Source organism: Brassica napus, chromosome C1 (genome assembly GCF_020379485.1).
Source record: "Brassica napus cultivar Da-Ae chromosome C1, Da-Ae, whole genome shotgun sequence".
Taxonomy (NCBI): Eukaryota; Viridiplantae; Streptophyta; class Magnoliopsida; order Brassicales; family Brassicaceae; genus Brassica; species Brassica napus.
In genome coordinates this window covers 8,370,853-8,390,425 of record NC_063444.1, presented here as the reverse complement: position 1 = coordinate 8,390,425, position 19,573 = coordinate 8,370,853, and the positions used below count along the sequence as shown (strand labels likewise).

The 19,573-nt window shown below is 35.5% G+C and overlaps 2 protein-coding genes across 2 annotated transcripts; one reads left to right on the top strand and one right to left on the bottom strand.

The window, feature by feature from the left end:
- Positions 1 to 1,678: 1,678 nt before the first annotated feature.
- Positions 1,679 to 7,994, top strand: LOC106362640 (snRNA-activating protein complex subunit 4-like). Its single transcript, XM_022694600.2, has 7 exons — positions 1,679 to 5,320; positions 5,410 to 5,834; positions 5,901 to 6,100; positions 6,185 to 6,337; positions 6,424 to 6,738; positions 6,908 to 7,432; positions 7,512 to 7,994. Exons 1-7 carry the CDS (start codon positions 4,966 to 4,968, stop codon positions 7,822 to 7,824), a joined length of 2,286 nt encoding a protein of 761 aa, XP_022550321.1. The 5' UTR covers positions 1,679 to 4,965; the 3' UTR covers positions 7,825 to 7,994.
- LOC106365915 (transcription termination factor MTEF18, mitochondrial-like) lies at positions 7,860 to 10,393 on the bottom strand. Its single transcript, XM_048745521.1, has one exon. The coding sequence runs from the start codon at positions 10,086 to 10,088 to the stop codon at positions 8,322 to 8,324; it is 1,767 nt and encodes a 588-aa protein (XP_048601478.1). The 5' UTR covers positions 10,089 to 10,393; the 3' UTR covers positions 7,860 to 8,321.
- Positions 10,394 to 19,573: the final 9,180 nt, after the last annotated feature.

Here is a 19,573-nt window from a genome sequence, read left to right as displayed (position 1 = left end):
CGAGACTATATTTTTATGAAATTATATAAAATTACAATGTTAAAGGTATCCCATAAAACAAAAATTATATGTGTCATCATATGCTGAAAAATCTCAAAGAAATAGACGTATCCTGGTCGAAAATACCTTACTCGCTAACGATTATATTCGTAATATTTTTCTTAATGCCTTCTTATTTCAATACATATCTTTTGTGTTTCTTTATTTTGAGGCTTTTCTTTACTCGTATCAGTAAGAGTGTGAGACTCATTATTCCTAACTAGATCTTTTGAAGCGCGGATAATTTTTTTTTATATGTAATTGTTGATTTGTTATATATGAATATCAAATATTATAGACTATAGTTGCTTTTTATATTTAATTATTGATTTTGTTGTATTATTTTTATATAATCTCTTATTATATTTAATTGTTGATTTTGTTTTATATTGAAAGTATTTAAATTCAAAGAAAATGTTTTTTCTTGTTTAAAAGTTTTTCATACTTTTATTTGAAAACACTTTTGACGTATTGTAATAGATAAGTTTTTATTTTTGTGGTATTGGACTTTTAATAAGCTAAGGTGGATCAATATCTAATTAAATGTAAGAAATAGTAGTGTACATAGTTTTTTTATAACGACTAATTTTATTAAACTTGTGTGGAGTTTACATAATCCTTCATGAAGAGGATGAACAATTAAAGTAAGTACATTGTAATAACATACAAAAAAATTGTCTTTCGGACTTCTAGCCTTATCCAAAAGATTCACCACCTAATTTATCTTTTTTTCCGTCCAGGTAAATGAGATATCTTCAAATCCTTTCACCCACCAACATATTTCCTTGATCCAGTTATAAGCTCCAAAGTGGATTACCATTCTTTAATATGGCTTTTTCACAGTCACTCTCAATGATTAGCATTCTATAACCCCTTATCCAACAATGCTGTACCGCCATTAAAATTCTTTGATGTTCACTTTCAAACGCATTTTAAACAATCTTCCCTGCAGCTTGAACTGATTCTTTATAACATCCATACTCATTTCTCAGAATCCAACCCGCTTCCGCTGGAATAGTTGAGTTGATGAAACTCTCCATCTACATTACATTTACTTTTTCCTTGGTTGGGCCTTAAATGTACTTGTTAGAATTTTTTTTTAATATTTTATATTTACGCTTATATGTATTTAATTTAGGAGACTTATTTTTACTTTTAAAATATGTGACCAATATAGCTTTCCTAATATTGTTTTATGTTTGGACATGTATATAATTAAACAATACATGATTATTGTTTTTTCATGTATTTATAACATAATATGAAGTCCGTAGCTAAGGTGTAACATAATAAGAAGTTCGTAGCTTATAACATAATAATAGGCTTGTGGTTAAGAAAACATAATAATAAGCTAAGGTGGATCAATAGCTAGTTAAGAAGTTTGAAGCTTTTGTTCGTGCATTTAAAAGCAAATAATTATTTTAATCCATAAATCTCGAATCAAAGCAACATATTTTTGTATCTCTTACCAATCTTTTCAAGTTGCAAAGCCATTGTATATATATATATATATAATTTTAACTATCTTCTTAATTCTTATCAGAATTTTGGGTTTCTTCTATGATTTTCATCAATGAAGTAACGTTTGATAGAGAAACATATAGTTGTTCCTAAGTGAACAATGGTGTTGGGAAGTACAAAAGAACAGCTATTAACTTTTGACCTCGTGGAAGCACTGTAGCCTAATGGTTAAGGTTTAAAGGCTTCTACACCCAGGTTTGGGGTTCGAATCCCAGACTATGCCCTCAAACTATGCAATTTATTGCAGAATACACGAAATCCAGGTTTCAAGTCCCGGAGAGAGCGATTTATTACTGCATACTACGGAAGAAGGCTTCCAAGGGATCTTTAACATGGTGCAAGTAAATCCAGTAATGCGTGGATCTTCATAGGACGGCTCAGGTGATGTAGTTAGGCGTAGATCCTCATAAGGCAGGTAGTATTGTTGGTTGTCAAATCGTCTATGTAGTATTTCTCTTAATTGTAATGCCATAATAAATCAACGTTAAAAAAAAAATTTTGACCTTGGCTTTTGTCAATCATCATAGGCTCATAGCTTTTCATCTTATAATTTTTCCATCTCTAGCGTGTTCAGACTTAAGAGTACACACAAAAAATAAGATGATGACTACATAACCTGACATATTTCTATTTGTTTCATGAACTATTCTTGTTTTGGACATCATCAATCATGTCTGCTTTTGGAAGGGTACCTTCAATGGTCCTCTCGGTATTAAGTACGACATGTTCTTTTGATTTAGTCAGACGATCCAAACCATGTGAACTTCCCCATCTACGAAGAAACAAAGCAGTTGATGGCTTCATCAATTTTTAGAAACCCTATATCAAGGTAGAGAGCAATCAATCAACCTTATAAATGCCATGTAAAATGCCTCTTTTCGTGGAAGCTTAAGCTCATATTCTAATGGAGCAAATATAGCTTCAATTGGAGGCATTTCATCATCATATTTTTCTGCAGCAAGGATCTTTCTTAAGGTGGATTCCTTAGCAAACTGAGCAACCATTGATGCCCTCTCCTCATTGATTTTCTTGATTTATAGATTCCGCAACACAGTTCTTATGCATAAACAAAAGATACTGTCTACAAAGCTCTGACAAATTAAAACATAAAAGTGAAGAACACATGATGTAATAATTGATCCAAAACTAAGTGGCAGTAAAATTCTGAATGTAATAACTGATCCATAAACTAAGTGGCAGTAAAAATTCTTAACGCTAATGCATAATATTCACGGCATAAATACACCTGAACACTTTCATGATAATTGGCTTGTTTTTAACTAACAAAAAGTTAAAAACTTAAAATTTTGGGTGAACGGAAAAAATAAACTGACATATGAAACTGAACTTCCTTTAATGAACACAAACACAAAACAGAAAAACAGACAACACAAATAACAACAAACCTTTTCAAGATCTTTCTCTCTATGTCTCTCAGACAAACTTTAACGATTTAAGTTCAGTGTGTGGTTTCCCAAACTCTCAAATCAATATCAGCATCACAATAAGGCGAAAAAACTAATAAATCAAGCCAATACCAACAACAAAAAAAAAGCAAGAAAATTAAAATCAAATCGACACATAAACAACTATAGATTGTCGTTGTATAATCTATTAAGCTCCACTTTCACTGTATCTGAACCATGAAGCAGAGTGATGAAGTTCCAGATGCACAGACTCATATATGCAAAGTTCCAGTCATCTTTTTAGACTCTATGAGATGATATATAGTACTTACAAACATATATAGCTTCTGAGAAAAAAATGAAAACACCATATTAGCAAACCAATAAGAGACCTTTTTGAAAAAGAAAACTATTGCAAAATATGCATGTCAAATTTTCCGATTATTTGATTGTATTACCCAAAATCACATTGCTTTACCGTATAGATGTATCAATAGCTCAACAGCCAGTTATGATTTCTAGAAGCAACGCCCCAAACACAACCACATTGGTCTTCACTAGCTGGTCCATTCATAAAGAACTCGAAGCTAGATATCTGAAAAAATAACGAAGGTTACAATTCACAACAACAAAAACGACATTTGGATTCTCAACATTTAACTCTAAGAAAAATCAAAACGTGTAATTTTTTAAAAAAGGAGACAAACGAAAAAAAGGCAAATCTATGTCTCAAAATAAACGTCTCGCTTCTCTCTAGGTTAAAAAAAAGAAAGAAAAAAAGAAAGAAAAATAGCACCTCTTTTTTCCGCTACTCCTCTTCTCCATCTCATTGTTCACCTCTGTACCCTCTTCACCAGCAAGGGTGGAGTTCAGTTGAGGTTGTCTCCATTATCAGATCCGGTGGTTCTGAAGCGTGCTTGGCGGTGTCGGTGGGGTTAGAGGACGATCCTTCTCTCTGCTAGTTTTGTATCTGTATCCATTAACTCGCCCTCTTGTGGTCCAAATTCGACATCTCTGAAGAACACCACTTCATCAGCTCTGGGGGAGGAGACAACGGCCTTGCCGTTTGGTTTCTTTGACTTAGGATCGTAGGAGACAGATCTGGCGGAGGAAGCACAAGTTTTGGCGGAGGAGTCGGAGTGGAGAACCGCCTTGCCGTTTGGTTTCTTCGACGTAGGATCGCTGGAGACAGCTTTGGTGGAGGAGACACCGGTTTTGCCAGTATGTTTGATTGGTGGGGATTTGCCATCGGGTTTTATCGCGGATTCGGCTTCTTAAGAGGATTCTCTCGATTTTGATTGGAACCAAGAAATGGTGAAGAGATAGACAATTTTGTGATAAATGGATCTGGAGAAAAAATGGTTATGAAGAAATTCATAGGGAAAAGGTGAAAGGAAGACATAAATGGAGGCTTGATTACACACAGATGAATCGTGTGTCGTTTGATCGACAATCCGTTAGAGAATTGGAAACGACGAAGAACAACACACAAAAGGATCTGGAATTCATCTTCTCACGTTTCTAGGGTTTTCTCTCTCATTGGGCTAAACGGGCCAAATAAATTCAAGTTAACAGATCAAAAAATTATTAGAAGCCCAACACAAAAATGGTCTGTGACATGGCCAAAAGAAAAAAAATTATTGGCTGATTTTTTAGTCCTACGTAGACAGTCAATCTGAGGCTTTCGTTTCCCTTTTATTACTAGTTTGATACTAATCTTTGGAAATACGACTATCTGATATAAACCTTCTGCTTGCTTTTTGGTCAGAAAAATTGTAGTATGTATTTGGTTTGGAGTATATTATGATACGAATGTGTGGGGCTTAAGCCCATTATAGAAAACTCGAAATATCCGACGCAACTCATTAGTTTTTTTTTTTATTACCCGCCATATAAAACCCTAATTCAATTTTCAGCTCAAGGAAGAAAACCTTGATCGTTCTCCTTCTTCTCCTACACGGTTGCCCTGTAGACTTGTTCTTTTGATTTCTTTAACGCGATGGATCGCGAAATCATGTACGACTCTGATGACAACGATATCGGGGAAGATCTAGATGACTTAAGACGCGCGTGTATCGTCTCCGATTCCAATTCCAATTCTGGCGGAGTGTTGCAGTCGGATTCTGAAAACGAAGAGGATTTCGAGATGCTTCGAAGCGTCAAAACCCAATTAGCTTCGTCGCCGGATCATCCGATGGGTTTATCATCACTGCCCTCTGATTCAGACAGTGAAGAAGACTTCAAGATGCTTCGGAGTCTTAAGAGACAATTGGCACTTCCCATGGACCAAGAAGACGAAGATGATGAAACCCTTTTCGCTATTTGCAAGCGATTCTCTTCTTATGAAAACTCAGGTGAGCTCAATTGTGACTTTATTTGTTTGCTCTCTGTAAGGTGAAGACTTTATGATATAATGAATGTTTGTTTGATTGATGTTGTGCAGGTGTGGAAAGAACTTTGATGAATGAGTCTTCTCCCAAGCAGGTACATGCCTCGTGTAATGAACCTTCAAGCGAAATATTGAGTAGGTCTAATACTTGTGAAAGCTTTTCAGAGGTTGTAGAAGCTTCCGTCGAGCCTCATCTTACCCTAGCTTCTGCGAGTTCAAGTACTTTCCCTGAATCAGCACAAGCGTTTGTCGACGCGATCAGGAAGAACAGGTCGTATCAGAAGTTTCTTCGAAGGAAACTGGGAGAAATCGAAGCGACGATTGAGAAGAACGAGAAGCTTCAGAAAGACGTTAAGATTATTGATGGTTTCACGGTTTCTTGCAAGAGAAGGATGAAGCAACAGGCGTTTTCTCAGGGTAAAGATCCACGTTTCGAACTAATCTCAATACGAAGGCCTAGGACTCATGATAGCTCTGAGGTAAGGACATGCACTCTGATCTATTGCCCCTGTCTCCGACACTGATGGAACAATGTTTCTGTGTAGGGTACTGGTGAAAAGACATCTCCTTTGACGTTGGGTCCATTAGAAAATCCTTGTGTTGCAAGTTATAGGATGGCACTAGAGGAGTATCCAGTTACAGTGTGTCGCACGAATTGGTCTGCTAAGGAGAACGAAGATCTTGCGAAAGGTCTCAGACAACAGCTTCAAGAAACACTCATTCGTGAAGCTACTGAACGGTCCAGGTACTGCTTTTCTCTTCCTCCTTGCTTCTTAGGTCTATAACAGATGCAATATTTAATTAAAAAGTTTTCTTTTCTTCTGAACAGTGATTTGGAAGGATGTTCAGATGATATAGACAGCATTCTTGAATCGGTAAGTAATCTTGAGATCACACCAGAAATGATTAGGCAGTTTCTACCGAAAGTTAATTGGGATCAATTAGATATCAAGAACCGTTCTGCTGCAGAATGTGAAGCCCGGTAAGTTCCTCCTCTATCTGAACTCTCTGATTACTAATATGAATCAAGAATGTGTTTTTTTTAATCTGTGCTCTACCTCATTGTAGGTGGATGAGCTCGGAAGATCCGTTGATCAACCAAGGTCCCTGGACTGCAGCAGAGGACGATTACATACGCTTAATTACCCAAAACAAGAGTGTTACAGATTGGCTTGACGTTGCTGTATCTCTAGGAACAAATAGGAACCCGTTTCAATGTTTGGCTAGATATCAGAGAAGCTTGAATACAGACATACTGAGAAGAGAGTGGACTCCAGAAGAAGATGACCAACTCCGTACCGCAGTAGGCTTGTTTGGCGAGAAAGACTGGCAATCTGTTGCTAATGAAATAGAAGGAAGAACTGGAACTCAGTGCTCTAACAGGTCAGTGATCTAACAGCATACTCAAAATTTTTAAGATGAGAAGAGTCATAGTTTTATAAACCACCCATCGAGTCCATCTTTAGACGATGTGGGATTATAATTTATAACATAACATTAATATGCTTATTTAAGTACGTATCTTATTCACTTATTTTCTCTATACTTTCAGATGGAATAAGTCGCTTGTCCCAAGCAGGAAAAGGGTAGGGAAATCAAATTCAAAGGAAGCCAAGTGGAGCTCAGAGGAAGACAAGCGTCTGAGAGTAGCTTTGACATTCTTTGGAGCTAAAAATTATAATAAAATTGCTCAGTTTGTTCCTGGACGGACGCAGTCTCAGTGTCGAGCGAGATGGAAAGATTCTTTAGATCCCAGACTAAACTTTGGGAGCTGGACCGAGGAAGAGGTTACAAAGTACAATGAAGCAGTTAAAGAACATGGAGATAGTAACTGGTCCAAAGTCGCTGCACATGTGTATTCTCGTACTAGCAAGCAGTGCTCCAGGAGATGGGAGACTTTGAACCCTCACCTGAAGCTTCTTAAACGGGAAGCTATGAGGTTGAGAAGAGAAGCTACCATTGGTAATTTTGTTGATCGGGAATCAGAGCGTCCTCTTCTTGTTGCAAGCGATTTTTTGGCACTAGCTGAGAGATCTTTCGAGTCAGAACCCGTTCTGAAGAAGAAACGCAAAACAAGGTCAGTTTAATCGAATTGCATACGCAGGCAATGGCCTTCTGAAACTAAATTGACCCTTTGTGTGTGTGTGTGGATGCAGACAGAAGAAGGCAGATGCAGAGGGCGAGAGTGAAGCAGTTTGTGCTGATACAGAGAGACAACCAAAGAGGCGGAGAAAAGGATTAGAGAGATGCTCAGGAGATGTATGTAGACAAGAGAATGGGACTGAAGAGACTGGAAAGGAGAAGAAACAAAGACGAAAACGCAAAGCTGTTGCAGGAACATCATCAGATAACAGCACTGTGACCACCAACTCCAACTGCTCTCATGTAAAAGTTGGTATAGAGAAGCTTAAGCCTAGGAGGAAAGTATCTGCAGTAGTTCCTATCGAGAATCAAGATGCACCAAATTAAGATTTTTCCTTTGATGCTCTTGAAAATTTTGTATGTAATACTAAGTCCAATCAAATTATTAATAGAAAGAGTAATGAGTGGTACATGTGCATTCGTATAATCAAAGCTTACAAGCTGTTTGATAGTTTAGATCAATTTGCATTCCTACAGAACATATAAGACAATACAAAACACCAAACGTCGGTCTAGTGCCTCCAAGGGTATATAGCACATCCTTGTAACACACACTGGACCCCAACAAACTCTTCCAGTGAAAGCAGGCACAAATAAGGGTTATCTCTGAACTCTGAACTAACGTTTGTGACTTGGAAGATACCTTTCTTCTTTCACTGGTAGATGCAAATGAACCTCTGCTCTTCCAGCTTTCTGGAAACCCACCCTTTTGTTTCATTAGTTGGCATTCATATCACAAAGCTCAAATTTTGTGTTGCATTAGCATATCCTCACAATCTCAGTTGTAATCAAATCAAGTAATCGTGCCAGTAAACCTTTTCACTTCAGGTAGACGATTGGTTTATACGTTCCCAAACAGCTGGACCTTCAGGGTGGACATTGACAAAATACTTGACAAACCTAGCATCACCGCAAGTGAGAATAGTACTCGGTGATAGCATTGGCCTTGCTGCATCTCTTTCCCTCAACCACAAATACATTGAGAATCTCTGATGTATTCTCTGCATATCATAGCACAGATACGCCGGGAAACTCACCAGAGATTCAATGGGATAGCCAAGAAGTTCGGTTAAGGAATGTATCTTCTTCTCTATGACATCTTTAGAGAGGTTAAGCACAATCGGAGCGTGCCTGATGATCTCCGCAACCGTATTGTGGTTTAACCCCGCTTTCACGAGGCAATCAAACCTCTCCTGAAGCTGATCTCCCCTCCCTCGAAACTGTTTCAGAGCCTTCACCATCTCGTCCGAGTTCTCTAAATACCCTAGCCTCATCAAAAACGCAGTCTTCTCCGCGTGTTTCCTCGCATCCTCTGAAAGAAGTTTGCTTCTTCTCTTCTTTGTCGTGGAAACAAAGCTAAACAGTCTCAAAGGCTCTTTCTTTAACATCTGACATAGCTCCTCTTGGCTAACGTTCAAGCTAACACAAACGGTTCTAGGTGCTTGCAGAGAGCATGAACCGATACGCTCAATGTGACTCATCAGAATCTTCCTGATAAAATGAGTTTCCATTCTAATACCGATCAAGAAATCAACCGTCTTCTGAATGTTTTTAACGCATTTGTCTGACAACATCTCAGGGTTGTCTATAAACAGCCTATAGATCTCATCCCCTTGAAGCCCCACTTTAAACAACCCACCAAACAGAACATAGAACTTCTTACCAGAGCCTTCAATCACCAAAGCAGGATAAGTTTTCAAAAGACTACTCAGCTTCTCCTCTTTACATCCCATTCTCTCAAGAAACTCCATCGTCTCCAGAATCCTCCCCCAGCTATACGTTCTCCGGTCAGACAAGTCTCTCCCAAGCCAATCACATCCCACTGGTAACCTTTTCAACTTATCAACCACGGAAGCAAACTCACCATCAACCCCACCAACAAGCAGCAAGGGACAGCTACTAACCAACTTGATAACTGTACCTTTTCTAAGACCCAAATCCTCATAAGCCCTGAGTTTAGCCACCAACACCCCAGACTCGTATCTAAAAACCTCTCTTGCTTCTTTATACACACGGCCAATCTTCCCACGAGGGACCCCATAGTTGCAAAGAGCATGGAAGTTCTCAAACATGACATCATCATCACTCAGAAACATTAGCCTTTGGGGAAGAAACTGCTCAAACTCAGATGGGGACAAACCCAAACTCTCGAAAAAGGGTTCGAACTCGTTTATGGGATTGTACCTAAGGTACTTAGTCAACGCCCTGGAGACATCTCTCTCGTTATCATCGATCTTGGAGAGCAAATAGGTCAGAAAAAGCGGCGAGTTCTTGCTTATATGCTCTGCATCAGTGAAAGTAAAGCTTCTAGTGGTATGCAAGTAATCAAAGAGAGCTCCTTGAGCCTGGTTCCTAGTTCCCCTCGAAACCGGATTAACGAAAAACCGAGTGGGTATCTGCGACTTATCACTGCGGACACAGCTCTGAATCTGAAAACGCCGAACTGTGAACGAAACGTGAGAAAGGTCGAACCTTTGAGGAGCTTGGCTCTGACGAGGAGGAACAGAGGAGGGGAAAGATATGCAATTTGTGAAATGGGTAATCATATTCAACGATTTATAAACCTTTTTCTGAGTTCTGAGCTTTAACATCGCCACATTGAACAGCGACTAGACATATGAGTCACCACCAGATACAGGCACCGACGCATCGATCCGAAGAAAATGATTCTTACTTTCTCAGAACAAGAGACGTTACCTGGAAGGAGGATATATTGCGAGCTTTGAATTCACCATTTTCGACGAGATTCTTTAAGGGTTTCATCGTCAAATCTGGGTTACTTTGCTTAAACCTTGTTAGGGATTTGACATTCAGATGAAAATATCAGGAAAGTCCTTTAACTTTTGTAATATACTAGAAACGACCGTAAGGTTTTGCTCTTTACTTCAAGTGTGGTATACTGTATTTGTGGATGTAGGAGGAAGGATACTTATCAATCTGTCATCCAATTTTGTGGTTTGGTTTATACAGTTAACCAAAACTAGACCATATTTTCCATTTCGGTTTGAATCGATTCCAGATTTGGTTCTTACTAATTGGCCTTAAAATATTAAGCCTGATATATTTCCTGTGAATACCACACACTTGTCAAATTTGGACGTGTCAGAAGTGATAAACAATGAGCTAAATATAAAACGAGTCCAATCCCATGGAAAATGGAGAGTTCTTCCTTTTGATTGTCTACACGATAAAAACAGCTTGAAACAGTGAGTTTCTTCACAAAGATGAGTATTGTGTTTTGTCTTTCTGATATTTTTAATTTCACGAAATGTTTAACTGGTTACTTAGGTTTATTTTAAGTGGTCCATACTATAGATTCAACTCGTATGTTTTAGGTTAGCATCTTCAAGCTAACAAGCCTACCAAACATTCCAAACATTGAATAATTAATAAGTACTAGTGGCAAAACCCCCGCGCAAGCGCGGGGTTATTAACGTTGGTGTGGTGTTGTTTTTATATGTGAAGGAGTGACTCATGTTTGGGAAGTTAGTTCCTTTTGAGATTGTGAAATGGAGTTATTAACGTTGGTGTGGTGTTGTTATTGATTTATAGAGGTTTGTTGTCAGGTTTTGTAAGTGAATGTTTGTTGACATATGGATGAACGTTTGTAGGTATGTGTATATATTCTTATTATGGTACTAAAATGTTGTTTTAACTCTAGCCTATGACTATCCAGTTTGTTTCCATTTGTTTTCATCTTAACATCGAAATTCTTTTTTAAGGAGAAAGAAAAACAAAATCAAGAGCTTTTTGTTCCTAGCCTAACTGCATGCCTACAGAGCTACGTTTCTTTACGAAAGTCGCGTTTCACAATGTAAACATGTAGTGATGCATTTGGTTTTGGACATTATCAATGCTGTCAACGCTGCCTTTTTTAGTATTAAAGAGAAAAAATAAAGTTGTAAACCATATATATAATGGATTCAGATTATAGCAACCTAGAAATTCGAAACAGACAAAGCTAATTGGGGTTGACAGCAGGACGAGCTTGGAACTATCAATCACGCGTGCGATTGTGACTATTCTCGTTGGCTCCAAAACCGGAAGGATTTGGTTCATCGCCTCCTGCTGCAGCAATGTTGCTGGCAGATGCAGCTGCTTCTCCATATTCCCCTTCAACAACTGGAGCTTGGTTGTTGCTGCTACTCTGTGAGATAGTTTTAAATGTGTTATTTCAAATTAGCAAGAAGAAAACGTTTTGGTTTGGTGTCAAAGAAGCTATTGTCACTTACTGTATAAACGGTGAAGATATAATGGTTTGATGTGAAATTGTATGACCTCACACGTATTTGGAAAACTTATTCTTTCCCAGTAAGCTCTTCAAGAGATGTCTGTTTTGCTGCCCTCCAACGCCATTCATCTGTAAACTGTTTCAGGGTTTAGAGGCATTCATAGTGACTGACAACCGTAAATGTGGACAAATGTAGTGTAGGTGAAAGAAAAAAAAACATAACAGCTCAAGAGCCGGATCAGCAGCATCTTTCTTAGTATGCTGAATATAAGCAGACATTTAAATCTGAGTCATGGAGCTATACAAAATGAGTTTTATGGAGCTATACAAAATGAGTTTTAACCTGGCGGTGAACTCTCTGATGGCAGGAAGATTGGTGTCAAAATAAAATTTGGTTGCTGGTGTTGAGTTCAGACAGAGATTACCTGCGGAATAAAGATTGTTTCACAGACAATGATATTAAGTAGAATAAAAGAGAAACCATATATGCATGGAAAGAATTTTAGTGAAAATGTTTTATATTTCTTAATAAATGACTATAGTATACCTCCAAATATATTTGGATTCACAGTTGTAACCACCATTACAGACTGAGTTTTATCACATGAAATTAGGAGATCCCGAAACATTGCTGCAGCACCTTCCCATAACTACAAGTACACCACCACCATCATGTTATATGAGATTGTAATATTTATTAATCCTGGATGAAAAGAAGAAAAGTATTAGGAGATTTGTAAGTGGTTTTTGGCTTACGGCTCAATTATAAGATGAACGACAAGTCTCGTCGCTGCTGCAGCCTTGTTAAGGTTAGACCCTTGCACATCGAATTAGGCCAGCACCATCTGAAAATTGATAAAGAGCTTGACGATTGATAACAAAATATAAATAGATGATGATGTTTTTGGAAAAGTGAACCTAAAAATACGGGCCAGTTCTAAATTTGTGTTTGCTAGAGCTTGGAAACGCTTCACAATGCTCTTGTCAACCTTAGCACACGATGAGACAACTAAGTTGGCTACTTGGCTCTAGGCATAGTGTCGTCGGCCATAGCTACCTCCCTCTTAAGACTAATGAAAATTTCAATTTACACACAAATTAGTGTACATTCTAAAAACTAAAATTGCTGCATTAAAATGATATTCAAGGCACGATTAAGGAATCATAATCTGTCATTTAGAAAACAAAAAGCCTCAATCGGAGGCATCTGTTGCTCACCGGCATTGCAGCAGGAAAGAGGGGAGGATCTTTAGGTTCAATGACAGGTTTCTTCAGTTTGCTGATTCTTTCCCATATTTTCATCGAGTGTCCAGTGCTTACAACTCCAGCCCACAGCTGATTTGAGGATATAACATGGGGATTCTCCAAACGAATAGGAAAGTCTCTGCATTTTCCAGGGAAAAAAAACTTTTCGTCAAAAAGCAAATAGAGAAGAACAGTGGGTGAGAGAAACCATAGCAATATACTCACATTTAGTTCTTGAGCCAGTGAATCCATGGGAGACAAGGTTCCCGATGTTAAAATGATAGGTTCACAATTTTAGTTCTTGAGCTTGGATTGCAAACGTCTCTTCTTTATAAGGTTTGAGTTGTTCTTTTGGTTTTAAGTCGAACAAAGCTTGGGTTGTAAAGAAAAGGAGACAAAGAGATCTAGGGAGTAAATGGCTTTACTGGAAACAACAGATTCATTGAACTGGTGAAAATCAAAACGTTGAAAGAGGGTAAGCAAGAGATGGAGATGAAGAGACAAAGGAGGTAAAAGGTGAAGTGAAGGTCTGGTTTTTCTCAGTGAAGTTCAATAGTCGTAGAAGGAGTTTTGTTATCTCTGGGCTAAAGGTTTCAGAATAGGTTTCTAAATATAAATTACAAACTCATTCCAGCCCACAAATCAAAACATAATATAAGTGTTGTTAACGGATGAAATAATATGCGGACCCTACACAAAAAATGTACGCGAGGCCCACTGTCAGAAAGCCCACTCGTCAACCTAAAAAAAATAAAAAAAAAGTGGAATCCGAAAAAAAGAAGCCAAGGGGCTTCGAACCCGTACTCTCAAGCTTTACTATGAGCGGGTTATACCACTGGGCCAAGTAAACTTTAGTTGATGTAGCCAGGGCGACGTAAGTGTTATACAAAAAACAAATTCGGCCCCTTTAAAAAGTGCTGACGTGTCGCCTCAGGGGGAGAGAAACTCTCCTATTATATTATAGACTAGATTTTTTAAGAAAAAGATGAATTTCGTAAAAAATATTTTTATTAATATTATTAAAATATTATTTGATTTCCTATTTACATTGTTTTTATAAATTTGTTATTTTTGAACTTAGCTATTTATTTGTTTGTATTATAAAAGTAAAATTACTGTTACTAAAGTATTTATAGTTTCTTATAAGTACATAATTTTAATATCACATAGATTTCTCAGTACATATACATTACTATACTATGCTATACACCACTATGAATACTTTATTAATAATTAGTTTTATTTTTTAATAATATTAAGATAAATATAATAGAAAATTGTTTTATATACATTTTTCTATGAAATTTATTTAAAGTGTGCTTTATTATTTTTCATAGTTAAGTTTTTATACAATTTTACCATTTAAATAACTAATATTTAGATATCAGTTTGTTTGTATACGTAAATGTATAAATGTATTTATAAACATGTGTATATTGTTTCTTAATAAAAAAATTAAAAGCGTCATATAGATTGTTCCATGCTTATTAACTAATACAACACTGTTATAAATATTTTCTTATAATTTTATATGTATTTCTATTTGAATTACATAAAAGATTAATCCTTATACAATATATCTAACTTCTTTGTATTTACCAAATTTTTAGAATGAATGTATTATTATATACTTATTTTATACATATTTGTATTTAAAATACTCTTATTTAATTCTTTTAAATGCATATCTAATAGTTTTATATGTATATTTAGGTCTAAATCATAATAAATATTTTGATGAAATTTAAATAATAGTAACTATCTGTTTGTTAGATATAAGAAAAGGAGAAAAAATATATATATATATATATATAAAATTTATGCTAATATTAAGTAATATTTTATTTATTAAAATAAAAAATAAAAATCTAAAAAATTAAATATATATCCTACTTGATATAGTTACAATATAAATTAGTGGTGGGATTATGATGTTTTAGCGGTTCACAAAATGTTTTTCCCGATTGAGAAGTTACTTTTCTCGGAAAAGGGTTACCATGTACTTCGATTTATTATTATTAGTGACCTAATTTAAAAAAAAAATATTTTAGATAATAAAAAAAATTAGGTATGTTTCATAAAAACATGTTTTTTTAGTTAAATGAATATTTGGATTATGACTTTTTAAAAACAATTGTCTCAAAATTTATTAAAATCTAATTGTTGATGAGTAAATAACTATGTTAATTTATTTAATTGATCAAAGGCAATTCAAAAGCATATAAACAAACTGTTTAATCAACAATATGTGTATTAATTGTGGATTATTCTTACCATATTTTATTTTTAATAGAACTTTGTAAGCTTATTATAAGCAAAAACTGAATTGGCCCGGTAAGAAAGAAACGAAAATTGACCAATGTTTTTAAGAATCTTTTATAATCTATTATAAAATTAGATGCTTTTGTAGCCAACACCAATATAAAAATACTAAAATTTTATTTTTTACTTATTTGATTAGGTTAATTATTTTAATATTAATTATATATTTTATTTTTATGTATATGCTATTTTATGTTTTGACATACTTTATGAATTTTTTAAATAAATTTTAGTGTTATGTTTTAAGATAGTTAGCATATATATCAAGTTAGTTAATTTTAGTTCATATTTTGAAATTAATTTATAGATTTACTTTAGAAATATTAAGATTTCTAAAAATATTAAACAATGATACTGATTTGGATATTTTCGTATTTTTATTTATATATGAATATTTTTAATAGTATATAGCCCTTATCGTAATATTGGCTGTGGACATAATTTGTTTTTTTCTTGTTAAACTCTTTTTATGTTAAGTTTTCAAGAATTTAGTATAAATACCAATCTATTTTTTAAGATAATTAATACATTAGTTAATTTATCATTTTTGTAATTTTGTATTTATTTTTATTTTACTTTCACATACATGATTATTAGAACATTTTTTTATGTTGATTTATTTTTTAAAATGTTTTTTTTGTTCGATAAAATTTTATTTTTAATTTTCAAATATTTAGTTTAAAAATAAAGTTAATTATTTATGGCAAAAAAATTTAAACTTATTTAATTTTATTTTGAGAGAAATAAAATATCTGAAATTTTATATTTAAAAATATCAAATTAACATTTTGAGAATACATATTATTAATAATAATTTTAGCTTCTATGTGACCACTTTAAATAACATATAGCCTCAATTTTAAAATCATATGTGCTTTAGATTCATATTTTCTTTATTATTTCAAATTCTTTTATTTTTTAATATTATATTTTGTACGTAAGATTTATGTTTTTCTTCCAAATATTTAGTTTATATATCAATATGATTCCTTTAATGATTTTGGCTTTTTCTAAATTTTACATTGATTATGAAAGAAACAATTTTTGAAAGTTCTATAAGTAATATATAAAATGGTGATTAACATATTTTTCTTGGTGCTTCAAGATAATATATGGATATTCTCAATAATTTACGGCATCAAATTATATATAGTATATGTTATTTGTGAATATTTTCAGTTATTTCTGTTTTTTAAAGCATATAGTCCATATCATATTAAAGGTTACATACAAAATTATATTTTTAGAAATAATATGCGATTAATACCAATTCCTATAAGGTACGTGAACAATCTCTTATTATATTAAGTTTTCAATAATTTGCTACAAATATCAATCTAACTTTAAAGATAAGTTTTACAAATTTTAATTTATCTTTTTATAGTTTTGTGCTGATTTTTATTTATTTTTACATACGTGATTATTTATAAATATGTTTTTTAAAACTTTGTTTCTTTTTGAATATTTTTATTTTTGTTAATTTTTTGTTTAATTTCAAATATATAATTATTTTATATATCAAGTTAATTATCTTTAATAATACGTGTTTAATTTCAAATATATAATTATTTTATATTATTATAAGGGAGAATTGCCAAGTGTGACTCAAAACTTGGAGTCAAACCCAAAACAATACCCCAACTTGGGTCAAAGGCAAAAGTAACCTAAAAGGCTATTGAAATTACAACTATCCCCCTTGTGACCAAACAATAAAACGAAATTTTTTTTACGTTTCTACCCCTCGCAAGTCGTCTGTTTAGACGACTTGAAAATAAGTCGTCCAGACGACTTAACTGAAAGTCGTCTGGACAGTTAGTCTTAAACATAATTTAAAAATTTTGTAAAAAATATTTTGATAAGTGAAAAATGAGAATGATGTAATTAACATATGTCTTAGGAGGTATAAATTAAGATATAACAAATTTCAATTGTTTTCAGCATAGATGAGTGAAAGTAGTGAGTCATGATATTCTTAAGTTTATGTTTCATCAACATATGTTGTAGTATTGTATGTGTTCTTAGGGTTAGATTTTGGAAAGCATTAAAACCGTTTTTGAAAATTTTTAAAATTACTTATGCGTGTTCATTTCTGTGTATAGTAAACACTATTTAAGTATAATTTGATTTTATAACGTGGTTAGTTAGTTAATCTAGTCATTTTAGTTTAGGGGTTCATTTTAGGGTCTAGGACGACTTAATATTTTGTCGTCTGAAAACAGACGACTAAATATTAAGTCGTCTAAACCGGACCAAACCTTAAAGTTTACCAATGTACTTTTAAAGCTAACCGGATTATTTACCCAATATATAAGGTGATTTTTATTTTTTTTGTTTCATTTTTCGCGAAATTCAGAAACCCTAACAGTTCTCTCTCAAAGGCGATTTCGAATTCCCACGATTTCCGAACAAACCATCGTTCTCAACGTCGGCTATCTATCTCACCGTTGTCGCCGCAGCTTCTTCTAACCCTAGCGCCGCCGATTCCTCTAAACCCTAGCGCCGCCGATTCCTCTAAACCCTAGCGCCGCCGCTTCCACTATTTCCGAACAAACCGTCGCCCTCGCCACCGTGGTCACCAACGTTCTCACCGCCGCTTCCTCTAAACACTAGCGCCGCCGCTTCTTCTAAACCCTAGCGCCGCCGCTTCTTCTCTGTAAACCTTAGCGCCGTTTCTCTGTAAACCCTAACGCCGCTAAGTCATCAATCTCGAGGAAAAGATGAACATAAAACGTTGTCTCTATCAATTTACTCATTCTCACCGTTTCACGTTTATTTTTTCAGATCTATAACCGCAATGACGAGTACTCCAACTCCTTCTGCGACTGGAAGACTTGTAGGTAATTTAAGTCGTCTGGAAAGTCATCCAACTGGACGACTTAGTAGATGACTTAAATATAAGTCGTCCATTTGGAAGACTTTCCAGACGACTTAATGATAAGTCGTCTACTAAGTCGTCTGGACTTATATTGTTGTCTTTGATTATTTTGCAGACAAAAAGGATGGATATTCCAGAACTCCCCCGTAGGTTATACACATCAGGGGAAGAGCCAGAAGCCCACAATAGCATTTCGTATCATACGGATAACAGCAAGTTGCATACTGCTCTTAGGAAAGCTCTTACTGATGACGAATTTGAAGAGCTCAAGGAGTCGAGTTTGGGAGTTTTCATCAAGTTCAAGGAGCAGGGATTTGGTTGGGCTTCAAGGCTGGTTCACTACATGCTCAGTTTCAAGCTGGACATTAAGAAGAAGTATGAGATGTGGTCTCTCGTTGGTCCAGAACCTTTGAGGTTTTCACTGTTAGAGTTTGAAAACCTCACTGGTCTAAACTGCGAGTACATCGAGGACCTTGAGACACCAAAATGTGACGTTACCCCAGAGATGGTTTCTTTCTGGGGGATGCTGGGAGTTCATCTGGAAGCTGGGCCAACTACTGATCAGATAATAGCAGCACTGAAGAGATGCGGGGATTGGTCCAGGGAAGATCGCAAGCGGCTCGCGTACCTCTCCATCTTCACTGGATTCATTGAAGGGAGAAAGTTTTCAACCGCTACACGATCTACTCTGGCAAGGCTAGTGATGGATTTAGAACGGTTTGAGAATTATCCATGGGGGAGAGTCGCGTTTAAGGTGCTGATGGACTCTTTGTGGAACAAAGAAATTGCTGGCTGTTACACCGTGGATGGGTTTATACAAGTTCTTCAGGTCTGGACGTACACAGCTATGCCGGAATTGGGTGCTAGTATTGGTGGTCCCAGAGCAGACAGTCCGTCTCCACCGATACTGGCTTACGAGGGCAGCAGAGGCCGCAGATCAATGAAAGCTGCTATCTTGAGTCAGGTATTTACTTCAATCCAAAAGACTGCGCAGACGACTTATTATAAGTCGTCTGGAAGGTCGTCCAGCTGGACGACTTATCGGACGACTTATAATAAGTCGTCTGGAAAGTCTTCCCAGAGGCTTGTCATGAGATATACAACTAGCCAATTTTGTGAAAAACCATTCCCAAGAAGGTATATCTTCCTCATCCACGATCCCAAAAGCCAATGGGAATATCTGAAAATTGTCATCTTGTGCGGCTGCAACTAACATAGTTCCTCCATACTTTCCACTTAGGTGAGTTCCATCCACCACAATGACCCTTCTCTGATACTTAAAACCTTTGATAGAAGCTCCAAAAGAGAGAAATAGATACTTAAATCTTTTCATAGAATCAAGTTCTATCGCCGTGATAGAATCAGGATTTGCAATGGAGATTTGCTCGAGATATGATGCCAGA